At 35.8% G+C, this 17,905-nt stretch overlaps 1 protein-coding gene across 3 annotated transcripts in view; it reads left to right on the forward strand.

The window, feature by feature from the left end:
- Positions 1-17,905, forward strand: part of NHLRC2 (NHL repeat containing 2) — a 58,493-nt gene that overhangs the window by 36,442 nt on the left and 4,146 nt on the right. For all 3 annotated transcript variants that reach the window (XM_039547197.1, XM_039547195.1, XM_039547196.1), the window contains exons 6-10: positions 7,442-7,541; positions 7,849-8,080; positions 8,536-8,658; positions 14,955-15,164; positions 17,211-17,436. In XM_039547197.1, coding sequence (XP_039403131.1) covers positions 7,442-7,541; positions 7,849-8,080; positions 8,536-8,658; positions 14,955-15,164; positions 17,211-17,436 — 891 coding nt within the window. The remainder of the gene's footprint in view (positions 1-7,441; positions 7,542-7,848; positions 8,081-8,535; positions 8,659-14,954; positions 15,165-17,210; positions 17,437-17,905) is intronic.

Consider the following 17,905-nt stretch of genomic DNA (forward strand, 5'->3'; position numbering starts at 1 on the left):
AGTGGGCTTAATCAAGGATTCTGCTCTTCACCCTTTCCACGTTTTAGGAAGCAGTGTTAGGTTTCTATTTGAGGAAGCAGTGTTAGGTTTCTATTTTGTTTTTTAATGCACTTTGGTTATGCTGGTAAAGATTTTAGTGAAAATCAATATTGCATTATTTGTTCCTGTTGTAATCTTCATCCTCTCTGGTCCCTTCTGCAGCCCTTGTTTGACATTCCTTGCTGTTTTATGTCTAACTTTGATTGAAAGTTCATCAAGTCAAGGATTTGTCTTAATTTTTTTTTCCTTCAGTGAGCCATGTGCACCTGTGGAGATGTGGAAACATGCGTTGCCATGAAATTTAAGAAAAAGAATTGTATTTTGTACATGCAGCAAGGCTTTGTGCTCTTTCTTTCAAAGAACACTCCAAGACCTGTGCTGTTTCACACACACAGATGTTTTGTGCATGATAAAACAGTATGTACGTGACTTTGCTGTTTTATCATGCAAAAAAAGCACAGGAATTTTAACTCTCCTAAAATACTGTGAAGAAAAAATCAAAAAGGACAAAATCCCCACCTACTCATAATGGTACAGACTCAAGCTGTGACCATCTTTCTTGGATTTACTCTCTCTGGATCTGAATCAGGCTGAGGGATGATCTAAGGAATATTTTTTTTCTTCAGTGAGATAATCCAGTCATTTGTAGGTGTTGGGTGAAATCCTGGCCCTATTGAAGTTAACAGCCAAACTCCCAGTGACTTCAGTGGGGCCATGATTTCACCCATTGTGCCCATCTACATATACTTAAACATGAGTGCGGTCTGCTGCATGAAAGTTATTCTTTCTTGCCTCTTATATGTTGGCAAGGGATGTGTGCACTGACAGATTTCTACCCTGTTTTTCAAAAAAGATAAAATGAGTAGATGGGAAGAATATTTTCAGTCTTCAGTCTAGTTAGGAAATGTTAGTGCTGTCATCCAAGAGACATGACTTTGATTCCCAGCCTCTTTATCTCCAGACTGGAAGTAGGCATGCAGTCCCAGGACAGTGGAGGCTGGAAATTTGCTGCAATCTTGGGAATGTGATCCTTTCTAACAGAGATTGTTGTTGACTAGTTATAAAATAAATCCTTTCCAGTCCTCCTTGCTGAAAAAATTGTGGTTATGACACAGGCCCCAATCCAGCAATCACTTATTCATGGGCTTAACTTTAGTAAGTGAGTTAGTCAATAGTAGCACATGCTTAAGGTTAAGTATGTTCATGAATGTTTGCAAGATCATGGCCATACACCCTTAACAGTAAGGATATAGAGGAGAGGAAAATGGGGGATCCCAGAAACTCCAGAAGTAAAGTGGAGATCTGCCTGGGGGAAAAGTGCAATTTGAAACTGTGTTGGTATAATTTTCTTATTTTGCAAAACAAATGCTATCTCATGAGATAATGCATCAAAAGCTATAATTTGTTAGTGACTATAATACAAGTATATCACATTAACAAGAAAAACTTCTACTTTGATATTACAAGCAGCACTAGAGATAAAACTATGCATTCCCAAATAAGGAGAAACTACGTTGGATTTAAAAAACCTTCCAAGATAGATTGGAATGTAGTGTTTAATTGTGTAATCATAAAAGAATTACTTTGTTCTTTTTATTGGGTAATTATTTTATAATAAAGCCTTTGAAAATAAATAAATCCTCACCATACAAGGATTATAAGGAGTACTTGGTATTATCACGTTAACTGCAGTGAAAGTAAAATCTAGTTCAGCATTTGGTTTCCTCCCTGCTTTTGTCGGTGTCTTCTATGTACTCTCCTGGTTTTGCTGTTTTTTCTAAATTGCTTCCTCTTTAAAGTAGAACACTTTCTGTCAATCGTATAAGAAGAGTAAACTTTTGTAACGTCTATCAGAGCACTGTATAACAAACTAAGTGACTTACTTTTAAAAATACCCACAGATATGCTACGACTGATGTTAATTGTTTTGCTTTTCTATGGTAATTTTGAGATTAGAGATCTTTTCTTGTTTTTCATCATCCAAACATTTGTTCTGTTGCCATATCTGTTTCCTGTTGTTGTTATTTGTTTGTTGTTGATCTAATAGTTGTCCTAGGAAGAACTACTTGACTTGCATGACTACAGTTGTTGAGTATTTTTCATAGTTCTTCTGTCTCCATTCTTTGGGGAGAGAAGGACATTTCTCTATACCAATATTTCATATATTTAATAAAACTTAAATAAATACTGATTCTTTGTTTCTCAGCAACACATTTAGTGGGCTTTCCAAGCACATAATTTGAAAAGAAAGTTTAGATTTTATTATCTTTACACTACCTTTCAACATTTAATTTTCATTGAGTAGAAATGCCTATATTTGACCAGTATTAGAATTAGACTTTATAGGTTGGATTTTCATAAGCTGTCACTGTTGACCTAACTGCTTTCACTGAAATCTATGGGAGCTTTTGAAATCCTGGGAGCTTTTAAAAATCGTACCCCACATTCTGATTTTGGTAGAGCATCTTGGCATACTCATAATTCCCAAACATCATGCTGTAATCTTGTAATCACCACTCTGTCTTGCTGCAAGAATACATCTAAAGTCCATGACTTCAACACCTCATTTTTTTACCTCGATTTTTTTCTCTTTTTCATATAGTTCTTTATGGTGTTGTCCCAGTTGTTGTTCAGATGCTCACTTAAATGTTTAGTTCACTTGGGACATTTAAAATGGTAATCTGAGTGTGTATTGTCACCTAGCAGGGTTTTTTTTTTTTCTAGGTAAGGATGCAACTTTTGCATTTCTGCTTTTAGCTATGGCACTTGGGGCTGCGGTTTTTTCAGATCTTGATAGCTAAGCAGTATCAGGCTTAGCCAGTGATGTTAGCGCCAAAGAAAACTTAAGGCGCTTGTGGATGATATGAGTGCTTTTGAGCTAACGTTTCATCATGTGCATAGCTTTGCTCACGTGAATAGCCTTAAAATGTTAAGTAAAGGTATACATATATAATTGTGTGCATTCTTCCCTCTTAGTTGGTTTTGAACCAATGTCACTCTGTGCTTCTGGAGAGCCCGTGTTTCATTTGAGATGTGAATTACAGGTACTGAGAACTTGTGATTTCATCTGCTTCTCTTAATAGTTTCAGTTGTGTTGCTATTTTATGTTAAAACAGCTGCTACTTTCCACCACAAAGCATGCTGTATTTCATTGGATGGATGAAGTGGATATTGAATAATTTATAAAATACTTTGAGATCCTTCAGGATAAACTGCACATATAAATGCATGATAAAATCCTAAATTTTCAAAAGTGACTAATGATTGTCGATACGAAACTTCAGGTACCAAAATTGTGACTCACTTTTTTGAAAATTTAGACCATAATGTATTAGAATAGTAACATATAAAATTGCTGTGAAATTAAGCAGATACTAATACACATTTCTATGGCATATTTCCTTAGAGAATCTCAGGTGAGCTAATAGTATATTTTCTTTCATTTTGAGGCTGGAATACAGCATAGTGATTATTAATAGGTTATCTGTACTGGACTCCAAATATATCAAATTTCCAATTAATTTTAAAATAGAAAAGAGGTAACAATTTTGATTGTCTTTCCAAAAGGTATTTAAAATCCTTAGATGTATCAGATTGACAAATTACAAGAATTGACCATATCCCATTTGACTTCTTTCCAGGTGGAAAGTAATTAGAAGATGATATCCCCCATAGAATTAATAAAAATATCATGAAAACTGGAATGTAATTTTTGTTATTTGTGTGGAAGCCTTTGATCAACCTAATATGTTCTATTTAGAGTGAGTAACTTGGAATTACAATGGGAGAAAGTGTGAATACTTATCCATGTTCGTGTGTTGTTGGCATTCTGCACATGATCAGAGGATGATGGCATATTTAAATTTCTGTTTGATTAAATTTTACTTCAATTTTAAACAAATTTCTCTTGAACCAAATATAGCTACTATAGATTAAGATTGATGTCTCAAGTGTGAGATTATATCTTTACCAGCAGGCTCCATCAGAAGAAGATAGGCTGTGAAGGAAAGCTCCCCTTTAAAAACGCACACACTAAATAGTGACAAAGGAAATAATGAAAAGTACTAGTCAAGTTGATTATTTGTATTCTCACTAGCTTGTTCCAGTACAAAAGTCCAAAGCTAAGTTTCTAGTAGTGTCCACCAGGATGCACTCTGTTTTCTAACTAATAGAATTTTTTTTAAATGCCGTTTACAGATTATTTTGGAAAAACTACTTAGAGGAAGGTTAAGGAATGTATCTACTGGTTTAAAGATTTACTACACAGGTATTAACTGAATATACCAAATAAAACAAACAAGAATTAAAGTGTATATACTGTGTGCTGCATAATCGTTGTCCTTACTACAAAAAATACATTTTTCCTTTGTCCTGTCTTCTCCTTGCTTTATTAGTGAGAACAGTGATTTAGATATTTACCAGTTACTATTGGCTAGATTGTGACTTGGACTACAAGCCCATATGTGAGGGGACGGGCTGGGGGAGTAAGAACCCTTTACAACTTCATGTAGGCTCTCTGGACCACGGGTCTAAGTATGCAGTAGTAAGTGGATATTCTGTATCTGATATTCCCCCATGCACACTGGAGGAGAGTGGGAAGATGTGGAGCCTTTGCTCCACCAGCAACTCACCAGCCAGTACAGCAGAGCTAGTGTTGGGGGTGTAGCCAGCAACAAATTATAACCTTCCCTAGAGGCCTAATTTGTTCCTTGTGCTGCTCCTGTGGTGGCACAACTACATGTCACCCCATACACAGGGCTTGTGCCAAAGCCAGAAATCTAGCTCTATAGAAACAGACTATCTGACTCTAAATCATGGCTGCCTGCTGTATTCTCCAGAACATATGATCAGACAAATTAAATGTAGCCTTGCTGTGGTTCAAGAGCTAAATGTAAAATTGCATATTTACTGTTTAGTAATGCCATGTGGCACTTTACAAAGCACCTTCTCTAAGCACTTCACAGACTGTAATTGTTTTGCATCAACTCTGACACATTTTTCAGATGGAGAAACTGAAGTACAGTGGTGTGAAGGCATCCCAATAATTCATTTGCAGGGCTAAGTGAAAAGAACCTGTGAGACCTGTCTACCAAATTTGGCTCTAGTTATTAGAAATCATTCCCACTTGCCACAGTACACTTGTCCATACAACAGTCTCGTTAAAATATTATAGGGCAAAAATAGACATTGGAAATTATATTATGCAGCAGCCAGGCTTTTTAAATGATATAGTGGTTACTCAGAGTTGACTGTATTTTCTCTCTCAACTGGTTAACTGATCTAGATAGAACAGTGGTAGAAATTACTTTTAAGATGCCTTCATATGCTACAATAATTACAATATATTCCTCTTCCACTTGAAACTAGAAATTAGGAAATAAGATGATGGCAGAGGCAGACTTCTCTTAAAACTGCTCTGTGCTTTGGTGTACCCCCTGGTGAGTTATAACATGTTTATAATTGTTTTTTTTAACTCTTTGGCAGATCTTCCCACTCACCAACAGCTTATAGATGATAACTTTATTTCTGGAACTTTTGTTTGAATAAAAATGCTGAGTATGTGGAGGAGCAGGAGAGATTCAGTGGCATTCTCTTTGATCAAAGTCTTGGAAACTCCTATCTTGATCCCAGCAGAGGAAAAGCATTAAGAGTGCATTACTTTTTTGGTTTTGGTATAGGCCAGGAATATCCTTAGGATGGCTCACCAGTGTCAGAACACTGTTTTTGCAGTTGGAAAAATACAGAATTTTTTCTCCCCTGATGTTGCAACTGTAATCCCAGCTTCATGGAAGTTTCTCCTTTAATGAAATAGTGGATTTGGAGTTGGAAGGACAATTTGGTGTTCTAGGTGTGACATGCAGGCTTAAAATATTGTGTAGATTTCTTGCGTTGGTTTTGTTTTGGGAAGGTTGATCTGGTCTAACTCTCTCAGAATTTAGGGCATGTAACTTTTCTGCAATGCAATTTGAAATATAGGTAATAAATTATTTAAGTTCTGAGGTTAGAGAATCTAAATGTCTGGTTGCCCTATTAACATGCCTGCAAGAGCAGAGCTAGGGAACCCCAAGTTACTGGATATTTGTGAGTTCGTGTTAGTGATTACGAGCTTTGAAATTAATTTAAAAAAAATTTAAATGTAAGAATTCCAGTATTTGATTGAACACATTTTTTCAGCTCTTTTGCAAGTCTGTTAATCAGTGTGATTTGCAATGTTTTAATAGCTAACTGGTTTTGAAAAACAAAAATTCTTAGTGCAATGTGTGGCTATATATGACAGTTGTGTGCAATACATTTAGACAGATCCTATTCTTAATTAGTGCTTTTATTAGAAAGATGATAGATCATGTGCTTTAATGCCGTATTCTTTATATTGGTCAATTTTTGTCCTTTTAATTTTGTTCTTTTTGTATAGAAACACCCTTTTCTTTATCTGTTCCTCTGGGCCTTTGATTGCTCGCATTTATAATCCGTTGGTTGTGGAAATGTGTTGTAAAATGAGGTACATCCATTTAATCTAATCTTTAAATCTTTGTCATATTTTACTGGAAAATAAATAACAGCTGAGCAAATTTTGTGTCTAATTTTATAAATGTGTTGATAATCAATAGCTTTATAGTATATAAATATTTGGCAAAATGATAGGCACAATATACCTTTTGTAAAAGCAAGTTTTAAACAATTAGAAAATTAACAACCACTTATCTCAACGGCAAGTTTGTCTTATTATGAAGTGGGGGGACTGAGGCATATAAGCAGGGCAGTATGGGAATGGGGGGGAAATGTGGGCAGTGGCTGTGCTTGCCAGACCTGCTTTTGGAAAAAATAGCAAATTTCAGTCTCCAGTATTGATCTGCACTTCTGAAAGCACCAAGTTCAGTTGGCTCTGATCCTTGACTACTATGAGTGATCCCATTCATTTCACTGAGACTGCTCATGGTAGTAAACTGAAGGTTGTGCATATTTGCAAGACTGAGGCCTTAGATTTTAAAGCTAAACTAAATGAACAAATAATGAATATAAAATATAAGTGAGAGGCTATATCTCTTCACTATTTATCTCCTAAATCCTGCAAAAAGCAGCGTTCAATGATCACTGCTAATTTTCTCACTAGCTTGGCTCTTCAATGTCTTTGCTATTATCTGGTTTGTTATTCAGTATCATTGTTGGGACACTGAGTAAAATGTATATCCACTATCAGAATGACTGCTGACTTCATTCCCTAGCAGAAGTGGTATCTTCAACAAAGATTAAAAGGTACAACTTTTTCTCCCCTAGTAAAGCTACAGAAGAATAACGGCTACGTAACCAAAAGTAATTCACTTTTTTCATGACCGAGGTACTTCCTTTTTGCAAATATTGCCCAAGGTCCATTCGATGATATTTATACTCATGTTTGGTACAGTTTCAGGGACCCATGAAGATGATGTTCTATGGATAGCCATGGCAGGTACTCATCAAGTCTGGGCGCTCATGTTGGAATGTGGAAAACTCCCAAAAGGAAGGTACGCTACTGTAATGATAGATATTAGAAACAGCTATTTACCTATTGATGAACAAGAGCCTTAAAACTTCAAGGAGACTTATCCTCTTGGAAAACACTTATAAATATATATAATTAAATGTTGTTTTACTTTGCATTATGCTAAATCATTTAAGTATTAGTTATAAAGCTGAAATACAAGTTAAAATAAAAGCAGTTCAAATACCGTTATTTTGGTAACTTATTTTTACCAAACAGAAACTATATAAGAATTCTATCTGAACTATTTCAGACTTGTCTTTGAACCTGGGCACTTGTTTTTTCTTTAGTGATTTAAAGAAAGGAACCTGCCTTCGATTTGCTGGGAGTGGGAATGAAGAGAACCGAAACAATGCATACCCCCATAAGGCAGCCTTTGCCCAGCCTTCAGGTCTTTCTCTGGCTTCTGAAGAACCCTGGAACTGTATTTTTGTAGCAGATAGTGAGAGCAGCACCGTGCGAACAATCTCACTGAAAGATGGAGCAGTGAAACATCTTGTAGGGGGAGAGAGAGATCCATTGGTAATAGACTAACACACAACTTCAATCTTCCCTGCACCACCCTACCAATATTCCTCAAGCCTGATCTGGAGGAACCACTTTTAGGGGCAAGAGGGTAGTTCTGTCTCCAGGCTCTTTCATTTCTTAGTTTCACTGTTTAGTGTGCCAACACAAGTTTTGTAATGCAGATTGTTGGTCAACAAGAACTGAACTGACCAACTCATTCACAAAATCCGCTGAATAACCATGCGTGGCAGTGACTTTTGATTGCTATTGAAATGGGCTGGATTCACACTGGTGGCCTAAAATGCAAAGTCTCCACATCCATATCCAGTCCCCCTAAGTGCTCCATTTCCCATGAGTGCATTTTTTAAAAATAGCCAGTTAATTTCCATTTAATTATGGTGATTTTTGTGCCTTATGTCAGCGTTGCATAACCAACTAATTGTACAAATTTAATCAATGCACTCTTTTAGAATTTGTTTGCCTTTGGTGATGTTGATGAAGCAGGAATAAATGCAAAGCTGCAGCACCCCCTTGGAGTAACTTGGGACAAGAAAAGGAAACTGCTTTATGTAGCAGATTCCTATAATCATAAGGTAAGTCGGTATAATATATTATGCAGAACCGTATTTATGTAACTCATTTCACCACCAGCATCAGAGTCAGATAGCATCAGAAAAGCATGCCTCTATGGTTCAGTAACATAAAATTGTATTTTGTATACCTAAGGAAGTAAATGACATACTTCCCCCCCCCCCCTTGTTTTTGATCTTGGACTTCTATCTGGTCACCTGGTTTACTGTGTGTCTAGACTTGTGTACTGATGGGCAGATACACTGGCCGGGGAAGGTAAAATAAAGCTCCAAACAACAGTTCAGCCAAGGCCCTTTCCTCAGGGCTGGTTTTATTAACACAAAAAGGTGCAAAAGAAGAGCAGAGCAATTCAGAATGCTTGGTCACAGCCACCAGAGGTCTTTTCAGCTTTGAGTAATTTGGAAAGGGGATATGCCCTCATCCATATAGCCTCCCATATCTCTCAGAGATAGAAGGGGTTGGTGGTTACTCTCATTGGCTCATTCATGGGCCAGTCATGAGGTGAGATAAAGATTGTGATGTGTAGATGTTTTATATCCCTATTTCTGCGAGTGTTGTAATTCTGCATTGATTAGATTATTTACTCAACTAAAACAAATTATTTACCCTGGCCAGGTCTACACAACTCTGTGTTGGTTGGGGTTGTGATTCTCCCCCTCCCCCCGACTTTTCTATACTGGCAAAGTCCTGGTGTAGACACAGTTTTACTGGCATAAAGCGCTTTTGTCTGTATAGCTTATTTTGCCCAGGGAATCATTATAAACTGTATTGTCAAGAGCACTTTTTTATGGTATAAATTGTGTCTATACTATGATGGTTTGCCAGTATAGCTATACCAACAAACCTCTTCTACTATAGACTAACCCTAAATCTCTTTCAAGAAGGGTTAGATTCTATGAATAGAGGATGAAATCCCGAAGTCAATGGCTGTTTTTGCCATTGACTTCACTAGGGCAAGGATTTCATCCTGCGTATAAACTGCCTTAATGTTTAGATTTAAAGTGATTGAATGCTTGTTAGAAGAATTTTAAAGCTAGAGGATTTGATACATAAAACACAGGAATTGTCTTTGGTAGGAGGCTTAGATTTTTAACAGCTGCATTGGATAATATATTTTGGAAAACGTTTTCATTAAATTATCCAATTCTCATTAAAAATTCTTATTACATTAGAAATTTATTTTTTCACATACAAGAGCAGACAACTTTTATCAAAAAATCTTCCTCTATGGTTATAATTTTTAATAATTACATTGTTTTGCATGAAAGACAAGTTGAGAGATAATATCTTTTGTTGGACCAACGTCTGTTGATGAGAGAGACCAGCTTTCAAGCTTACACACCAACAGAAGTTGGTCCAATGAGAGATGTTACCTCACCCACCTTGTCTCTCTCATATCCTGGGACCAACACAGCTACAACAACACTGCACACAGTTGTATAGCATGAACAGTTGTACCTTTAAATAAAAAAATGACAATTTAAGAGTAGCAAAATGTTACTCAAATTAGCAAAAAATGCTGAATCCAGTAATTATTTTCTTGATATACCTTTAATCCTGAGTTTGCTTAAAGCATGTTAAGGTTATTTATTCTTAGTATTTCATAATAAAATAATCCTGGATAGTAATAAATTATTCTCGAAATTATTTGGGTTTTTTGTTTTTTCACTTAAGCTGAAGAGTCAAGTATTTAATGTTACTCAATAATTCTCTAATTTGCAGTAGTAGATATTTAAGTAAAAGACTCTTTTCTTAAAAAAATAGAAAAGTAAATATTTGGTATGTATTTTTCTTCAGTACTTTAAAACAAAATTTAATTTATTTGTTCTTTTAAAAACTGTTCAAGAGCCAGGAGCAAAGTAATTTGGCAGGTTTCGTTTTTATATTTTATGGGAAACATGCCATTCAGCAGCATACAGATGTAGATACCACATTGATATATGTTTTAGAAATACCTAAATGATGAGAGAGAGCACTGAATGAAGACCAAAAGAAGGGAAGTTGTCCAGCAGGGAAGCATGGGAGGTTAACAGAAGAAAGAAGCAGTTGGGACATGTATTAAAAACAATATAAATACCCACCAGATTTTGAATTATGAGGCAGTAATTCCATCCTTGGATTCTGGTTATTACATAACCACTCAAACATCTCTCTCATAGTTTACATTGCCGACCCATGAAATAGAACTGTAGCCCTGTACTCTATTTCATAGCTGACTGATTTCTTGTTTTCTACATTTAGGGCATGTATTTAGTTCACTCAAGACTAATTTCTTTGAATTATGGCATAAATCTTTCAGTAATAAATAGCTAAAATCATGCTTTAGGAAGGGAAACAACTAGTTCCCCAGGCTCCTATTGAAAAGCTGAAAGTTTGAAGGGACTTGACAACCCTGTGATTAAATAAGCTCAGTCAATCTTTCTCCCTTCCCCTATTTTACATAGAATTAGATAAAATGCCTTTTAACCAGTGAGTACTGGTACCCAGCTCATAAATTTTCAAGAAAGTGACTTTTTCATGTCTAATTATGGTAATGAAACTACAGATGATTGTTTGAAGTGATACATGTTTGTATAATTTTTATTATCCGACATCTTAATTATCTGCGAGGCTGAAATTGTATTTACTGCTTATCTTGCTGTTAAATAGATTATTCTACGATTCCATTATTTTAATGTTTTTTTAAATATTTACTGAGGGTCTATTTAAAATTACACAGTATGATTAAGTCAGTGCTGTAAATTAAAAAAGAAAATAAAAATAGCAACAAAAATTAAATACCGAACGTTATGAATTACAGATGTAGTATTAGTATTCATTGTTTTTTAGTCATGGCTTTCAATCTCTTCCCTTCTGCTTTCTTTTATTTTTCATGTTGCTAAGAACTAGGGCTGTCAAGCAATTAAACAAATTAATCGCAATTAATCTAATCGCACTGTTAAAGAATAGTCAAATACCATTTCTTTAAATATTTTTGGATTTTTCTACATTTTCAAATATATTGATTTCAGTTACCACATAGAATACAAGGTGTACAGTTTTCACTTTATATTATCTTTATTACAAATATTTGCACAGTAAAAAACAAAAGAAATAGTATTCTTCAGTTCACCTAATACAAGTACTGTAGTGCAATCTCTTTATCATGAAATCAAGTATCAGAGGGGTAGCCGTGTTAGTCTGGATCTGTAAAAGCAGCAAAGAATCCTGTGGCACCTTATAGACTAACAGACGTTTTGCAGCATGAGCTTTCGTGGGTGAATACCCACTTCTTCGGATGCAAGTAGTGGAAATTTCCAGGGGCAGGTATCGCTTCTTGCTTGCACTTACATATACCTGCCCCTGGAAATTTCCACTACTTGCATCCGAAGAAGTGGGTATTCACCCACGAAAGCTCATGCTGCAAAACGTCTGTTAGTCTATAAGGTGCCACAGGATTCTTTGCTGCTTTTATCATGAAAGTTGAACTTACAAATGTAGAATTATATTTAAAAAAAAAACTACACTCAAAAATAAAATAATGTAAAACTTTAGAGCCCACAAGTCCAGTCAGTCCTACTTCTTGTTCAGCCAATCACTCTGACAAACAAGTTTGTTTACATTTGCAGGCGATAATGCTGCCCACTTCTTGTTTACAATGTCACAAGTGTTCGCATGGCACTGTTGTAGCTGGCATCGCAAGATATTTACATGCCAGATGCTCTAAAGATTCATATGTCCCTTCATGCTTCAACCACCCTTCCAGAGGACATGCGCCCATGCCGATGACTGGTTCTGCTCAATAACAATCTGCACATTCATTTTCATCATCTGAGTCAGATGCCACCAGCAGAAGGTTGATTTTATTTTTTGGTGGTTCAGTTCTGTAGTTTTCGAATCAGAGTGTTATTCTTTTAAGACTTCTGAAAGCATGCTCCACACCTCATTCCTCTCAGATTTTGGAAGGCACTTCAGATTCTTAAACCTTGGGTCAAGTGCTGTAGCTATCTTTAGAAATTTCACATTGGTACCTTCTTTGCGTTTTGTCAAATCTGCAGTGAAAGTGTTCTTAAAATTAGATTGCTATAACATGAAATATATGGCAGAATGCGGGTAAAACAGAGCAGGAGACATACAATTCTCCTGCAAGGAGTTCAGTCACAAATATAATTAACACTTTTCTTTTTTTAAATGAGCATCATCAGCATGGAACCATGTCCGCTGGAATGGTGACCAAAGCATGAAGGGCCATACGAATGTTTAGCATACTTGGCACGTAAATACCTTGCAGTGCCGACTACACAAGTGCCATGCAAACGCCTATTCTGACTTTCAGGTGACATTGTAAATAAGAAGTGGGCAGCATTATGTCCTGTAAACGTAAACAAACTTGTTTGTCTTAGAGATTGGCTGCTCATAAGTAGGACTGAGTGGACTTGTAGGCTCTAAAGTTTTACATTGTTTTGTTTTTTCAGTTCAGTTATGTAACAAAAAAAATCTGCATTTGTAAGTTGCACTTTCACAATAAAGAGATTGCATTTCAGTACTAGTATCAGGTGAATTGAAAAATACTATTTCTTTATTATTTATACAGTGCAAATATTTGTAATAAAAATAATATAAAGCGAGCACTGTACACTTTGTATTCTGTGTTGTAATTTCAATCAATATGTTTGAAAATGTAGAAAAACATCCAAATATATTTAATAAATTTCAGTTGGTATTCTGTTGTTTAACAGGTTGATTAAAAGAGATTAATTGGTTAATTTTTTTAATTGCAATTAATTTTTTTGAGTTTATCGCATGAGTTAACTGCAGTTATTCGACAGCACTACTAAGAACCCATTCATATTAGACTGGGAACAGAGTTAAAGAACTATATTTAAATTTAGTTTAAGATGCGTATCAGTTAAACCAATTATTAAAACAGTTTGGGTGGCTGAACTATGTTACAGTTAAGGTTTTCTTGGTTTTTTGTTTTGTTTTTTAAACTGTATTTGACCTACAAATTCTTTAACTCACTTCACAGGAATAACAGGGGGTCTTTCTTTTTTTCTTAATCTAATTTATGTTAAATTAAAACAAAATATATGAAAATAAAACAGATGATGTGTTTTTATAGTTCCTACCACAGCTCCTGATTAGGGCCTTTGACTGCTCCCATAATATTTAAAAAGGAAAAAAAAAAAGTTTTTTAAATCACATCCTACGTTTGTCACACAAACATTCAGATGCTTTGCCATTCACACCGAAGCATGTCACTTGTTCTTCATTTCTTGCTGCAGGAAAACTAATACAATGGGAAGGAAGAGTCAGGTTTTTTTTATTATTCAGTTTTTTCAGATTGTTACTATTGTTTAGTATTTATATTACATTAGCACGCAGAGGCCCTATTGTGCTAGGTGCTATATAAGTCTGTGTGTGTGTGTGTGTGTGTGTGTGGATATAGATACGGTCCTAGCCCAGAAAATCTAACAGTCCAAGTCCCCAATCCTATAAAGTCTTAGCACGTTTTTAACCTCTCAGTAATCTTATTGAACTTAAAACTTGCATGATGTAAAGCTTAAGCATGTGTAGAAAACTTTGCAGGACTGGGGCCTAAGAAGCAAGTGGCATTTGAAAAAGGCACAGGGTGAGGGAATAAAACCAAAGCTATCAAATTTTCATATACATTTGCAACTTTTAATAATAAATACAACGTGTATGAACAATCCCCAACTGTATGTAAACTAATTATTAAAACAGTTTTTAGTATTATGTATGCTCAGGGTTCACAAGGTATGTTTAGAATCATAGTGAATATTTACAGTGGAAGTATGTGTAGGTTCATGATAATTGATTAGAGATCCATTTAATAATAATTATTATTAATAAACTTCCTAGAATTCCTGTGCTTGCACAGATACTTACAAATTGATACTGTAGTTAAATTAGCAAGATATGAGTTTGGTTACTTTTAGTGTTGGTTAGGTTGCCTGTTCTAGAAAAAGTGTGATTAACTTATTTACTATTTATATGTCTGCATATATATTTCTAGCTTTATTTTCAGGAAAAGGGAAATTGGCCATTCATTTCAAAACTGACTAATGAATTTGGGTGCTTCAGTTTTGAGGTATCCAACCTGAGACACCTAAAAGTATCTCAGTTTTCAAAGTGCTAAGCTTCCACCCTCAGAAGGGCTATCTTTTTTTATGGGGTGTCAAGTTGGACACTCAATAATTGAAGTACCCAAAATTGCTGGTGTCTCCTGAAAACACTAGCCAGAAGAGTTTGTTATAATTCTGATAACTTTTCAAAGTTTTCATTTTGTTTTCCCTAGATTAAGTTTGTAGATCCCAAAATGAAGAATTGCGCTACACTGGCAGGTACAGGAGAAGCAAGTAATGTTGTTGGTTCCAGCCTTACGCAGACGACTTTCAATGAACCAGGAGGATTATGTGTTGAAGAGAATGGTCGTCTGCTTTATATTGCTGACACAAATAATCATCAAATTAAAGTGCTGGACTTAGAAACAAAAATTATTTCCATGGCAAGTAAAACTTACTAAAGGTTTTTGACACAAGATTTTGTAAATTACTACTATAGGTTTTTCTTACTATATTGTCTCACAGTGATTTTGGGTGGTATAAAATAGCATAGTTGATGAATTTACTCAGTGCAGTAAACATATACCCATAATATTTGTGATAGTCTGACAAACAGAAAAGCTGTCTACTTTAAGGATATCCTGTTAGGCTTAAAATAAATATTCCATCTCTGCTAGGAGTTCGGGAAGGACACTTGTGCATAGAGAAAGAAATTGATAAACTTGCATGAAAGAGTTCGAATACAGAAACTTCAGCCCTCAAGAAATAGTCTCTGTTGGCCCAATACTGCAAGATGATGATCACCTAATCAACAACCACATTAATACAGAATTAATATGAGTTAATGCTCAGCAGCTTGCCAGATCAAGTCCCAAAAGAAAGGGCTGGTGAGACCCTCTTGGTGGTATTGTTACATGTGCAGTTGCCAGTATCTGTAGTTCTGCAGTTATCTTTCTAACTTCTAATGAAGGCAAAAGGCTTATGGAACAGTAGGAATGCAAAACATAGCACTTGCAACAAAGACCTTGAGAATGGTAGCATGCTGTTTTTTATTTCACGTGTCCGTCAGTGGGGAAGCAAAATAGCTCACCACTCTCTCGTATAAACACATCTATTGCTCGTAAATATGTGTTTGTCTTATTAAATCGTTTTTTTCCCAAATCCAGTACTGCTACAATGTTTAGTGCTGAAAGCTGGTTTGGTTTTTTTTATAATGGCCTTTAATCTTGGATGAGCAAATACAGAATTTTCTGTGCTCCTGATTTCTTCATAAATAAGTGGTCAAGTTAAGGCCCCTTTCAAAACTGGATTCCACTTTGTTTGCTTATTACAAATAAGGCAAAACAGATGTGAATGAATTTCTCTGTCGGTTGATGGCATCATTTATAGCTAAGTAGCTATTGCCATGTAGGTACACTGACATAAAGGCTAAACTCTCTTCCTCAGAACTGTGAAGTGTATTTAAATAAATTTGGTAACATCTACATTTTTTTATATGTTTAATATTTAAATACCAACTGTGCAATGCTTCCTGTATGATAATGGTTCTCAATCAGGAGATACGTCAGCTCATCTAGATCAGTGTTTCTCAACCTGGGGTTGCAGCCCCCTACAGGGTCATGGGATGGGTTTATGGGGGTTACAGGTACAGGGCCAGCATTAGGGAGTGGCAGCAGGCAGTTGCCAAAGACCCCACACCACAAAGCCAGGTTACCTCCTTCAGCCCCATTGCCTGGGGCTTGGACTTCAGAGAAGGTTTATAAGTGAAAAACTGGCTCAATTATAACACTGAAATGCAAGTACAATATTTACATTCCAATTGATTCATTTTATAATCATATGGTAAAAATGAGAAAATAAGCAATGTTTCAGTAATAGTGTGCTGTGACACTTTTGTATTTTTATGCCTCATTTTGTAAGCAAGTAGTTTTTAAGTGAGCTGAAACTTGGGGTACGCAAGGCAAATCAGACTCCTGAAAGGGATATAGTAGTCTGGAAAGATTGTGAACCAGTGCTATATGAGATAATCATGTCCTGGACTGCATAATCTGCACAGTCAAAGACCAAGAATTTTATTATCTCAGGCTAGTTATTACCAAGTTAACAGAAATGCACTCTTGGGTTATTATTAAACTGGTATCTGTAATGAAATTATTCAAATTTGAAATGAGAGAAGACAAAAAAATAGATGGGGGTGTTGATATTGCTTTAAGGTAAATTCTTTGGATTTTTTTAAAAAATAAAATTTCTCTTGGCATTTCCCCTTCCCTCTCCTATCAGCGCAGAATTTCTGTATGCTGGCTAAGGGGGTTCCAGTTCTATACAGTAAAAATATAAATCTTTATTTCAGTACAAATTCCTTGTTCACACACCAGCTGTGGATTTTGGTGCTATGAATTCAGAATTGCAAGATGCGCTGCAGTCTTATACCATAAAGCAAGCTTTCAAATAGAAATACTTGTTAATATTTCTTTTGATTTCTTTGACAGCTGCCTATCCTGTGCACTGAAATATTTGATGTTGTAGATCATCCATTTATTCAAAACAATAAGACGGCAAACATCCCCAAGCTGCCTAAATCTGCACCGAACATCCAACTTCCTTCATTGACTGTAACCCCTGGCCAGACCCTTCAGTTTTTATTAAGGTTAAGCCTTCCTGCAAATACGAAGCTGACTGAAGAAGCACCCAGTTCCTGGTTTCTCACAGCAGAAGGTAAAGTGACTGCATTTTTAGAAAGACTGCATATATTGCAGCCTTGGAAAGTTCTACTAGCTCACTCCTCCAGAGTGAATAACGTATTTGATGGATAAGTAAAATATCAAGTTTTGTTTATTATCAACAATCAGAGCCCATCCCCTTTATGTTCTTTAGATGGTTGCCCTCCCGTCATCTTCTGGGGATGGGCTGCTCCACCCTCATCATCTGTCTTTTGGGAGGCGGACAGCTAGATCAATTAAGAATTTTTTAGCGGGAAATTATATATACCATTGAAGGAAGTCACATTTTATCCTCAGTGAGAACTTATTTTTAAGTTAAGCCAAAATTTGAACCTGATTCACTATACTACATACACACACATACAGAGCAAGGCACACAGTTAAAATAGTATTGTTATTCATGCCCTGGAAACAAGGTGAACTGCTTTCTGTTCCTGGCTCTTCTACTGACTTCCTTCATTCAG

This window comes from Mauremys reevesii, linkage group 7, assembly GCF_016161935.1.
Source record: "Mauremys reevesii isolate NIE-2019 linkage group 7, ASM1616193v1, whole genome shotgun sequence".
NCBI classification, from domain to species: domain Eukaryota; kingdom Metazoa; phylum Chordata; order Testudines; family Geoemydidae; genus Mauremys; species Mauremys reevesii.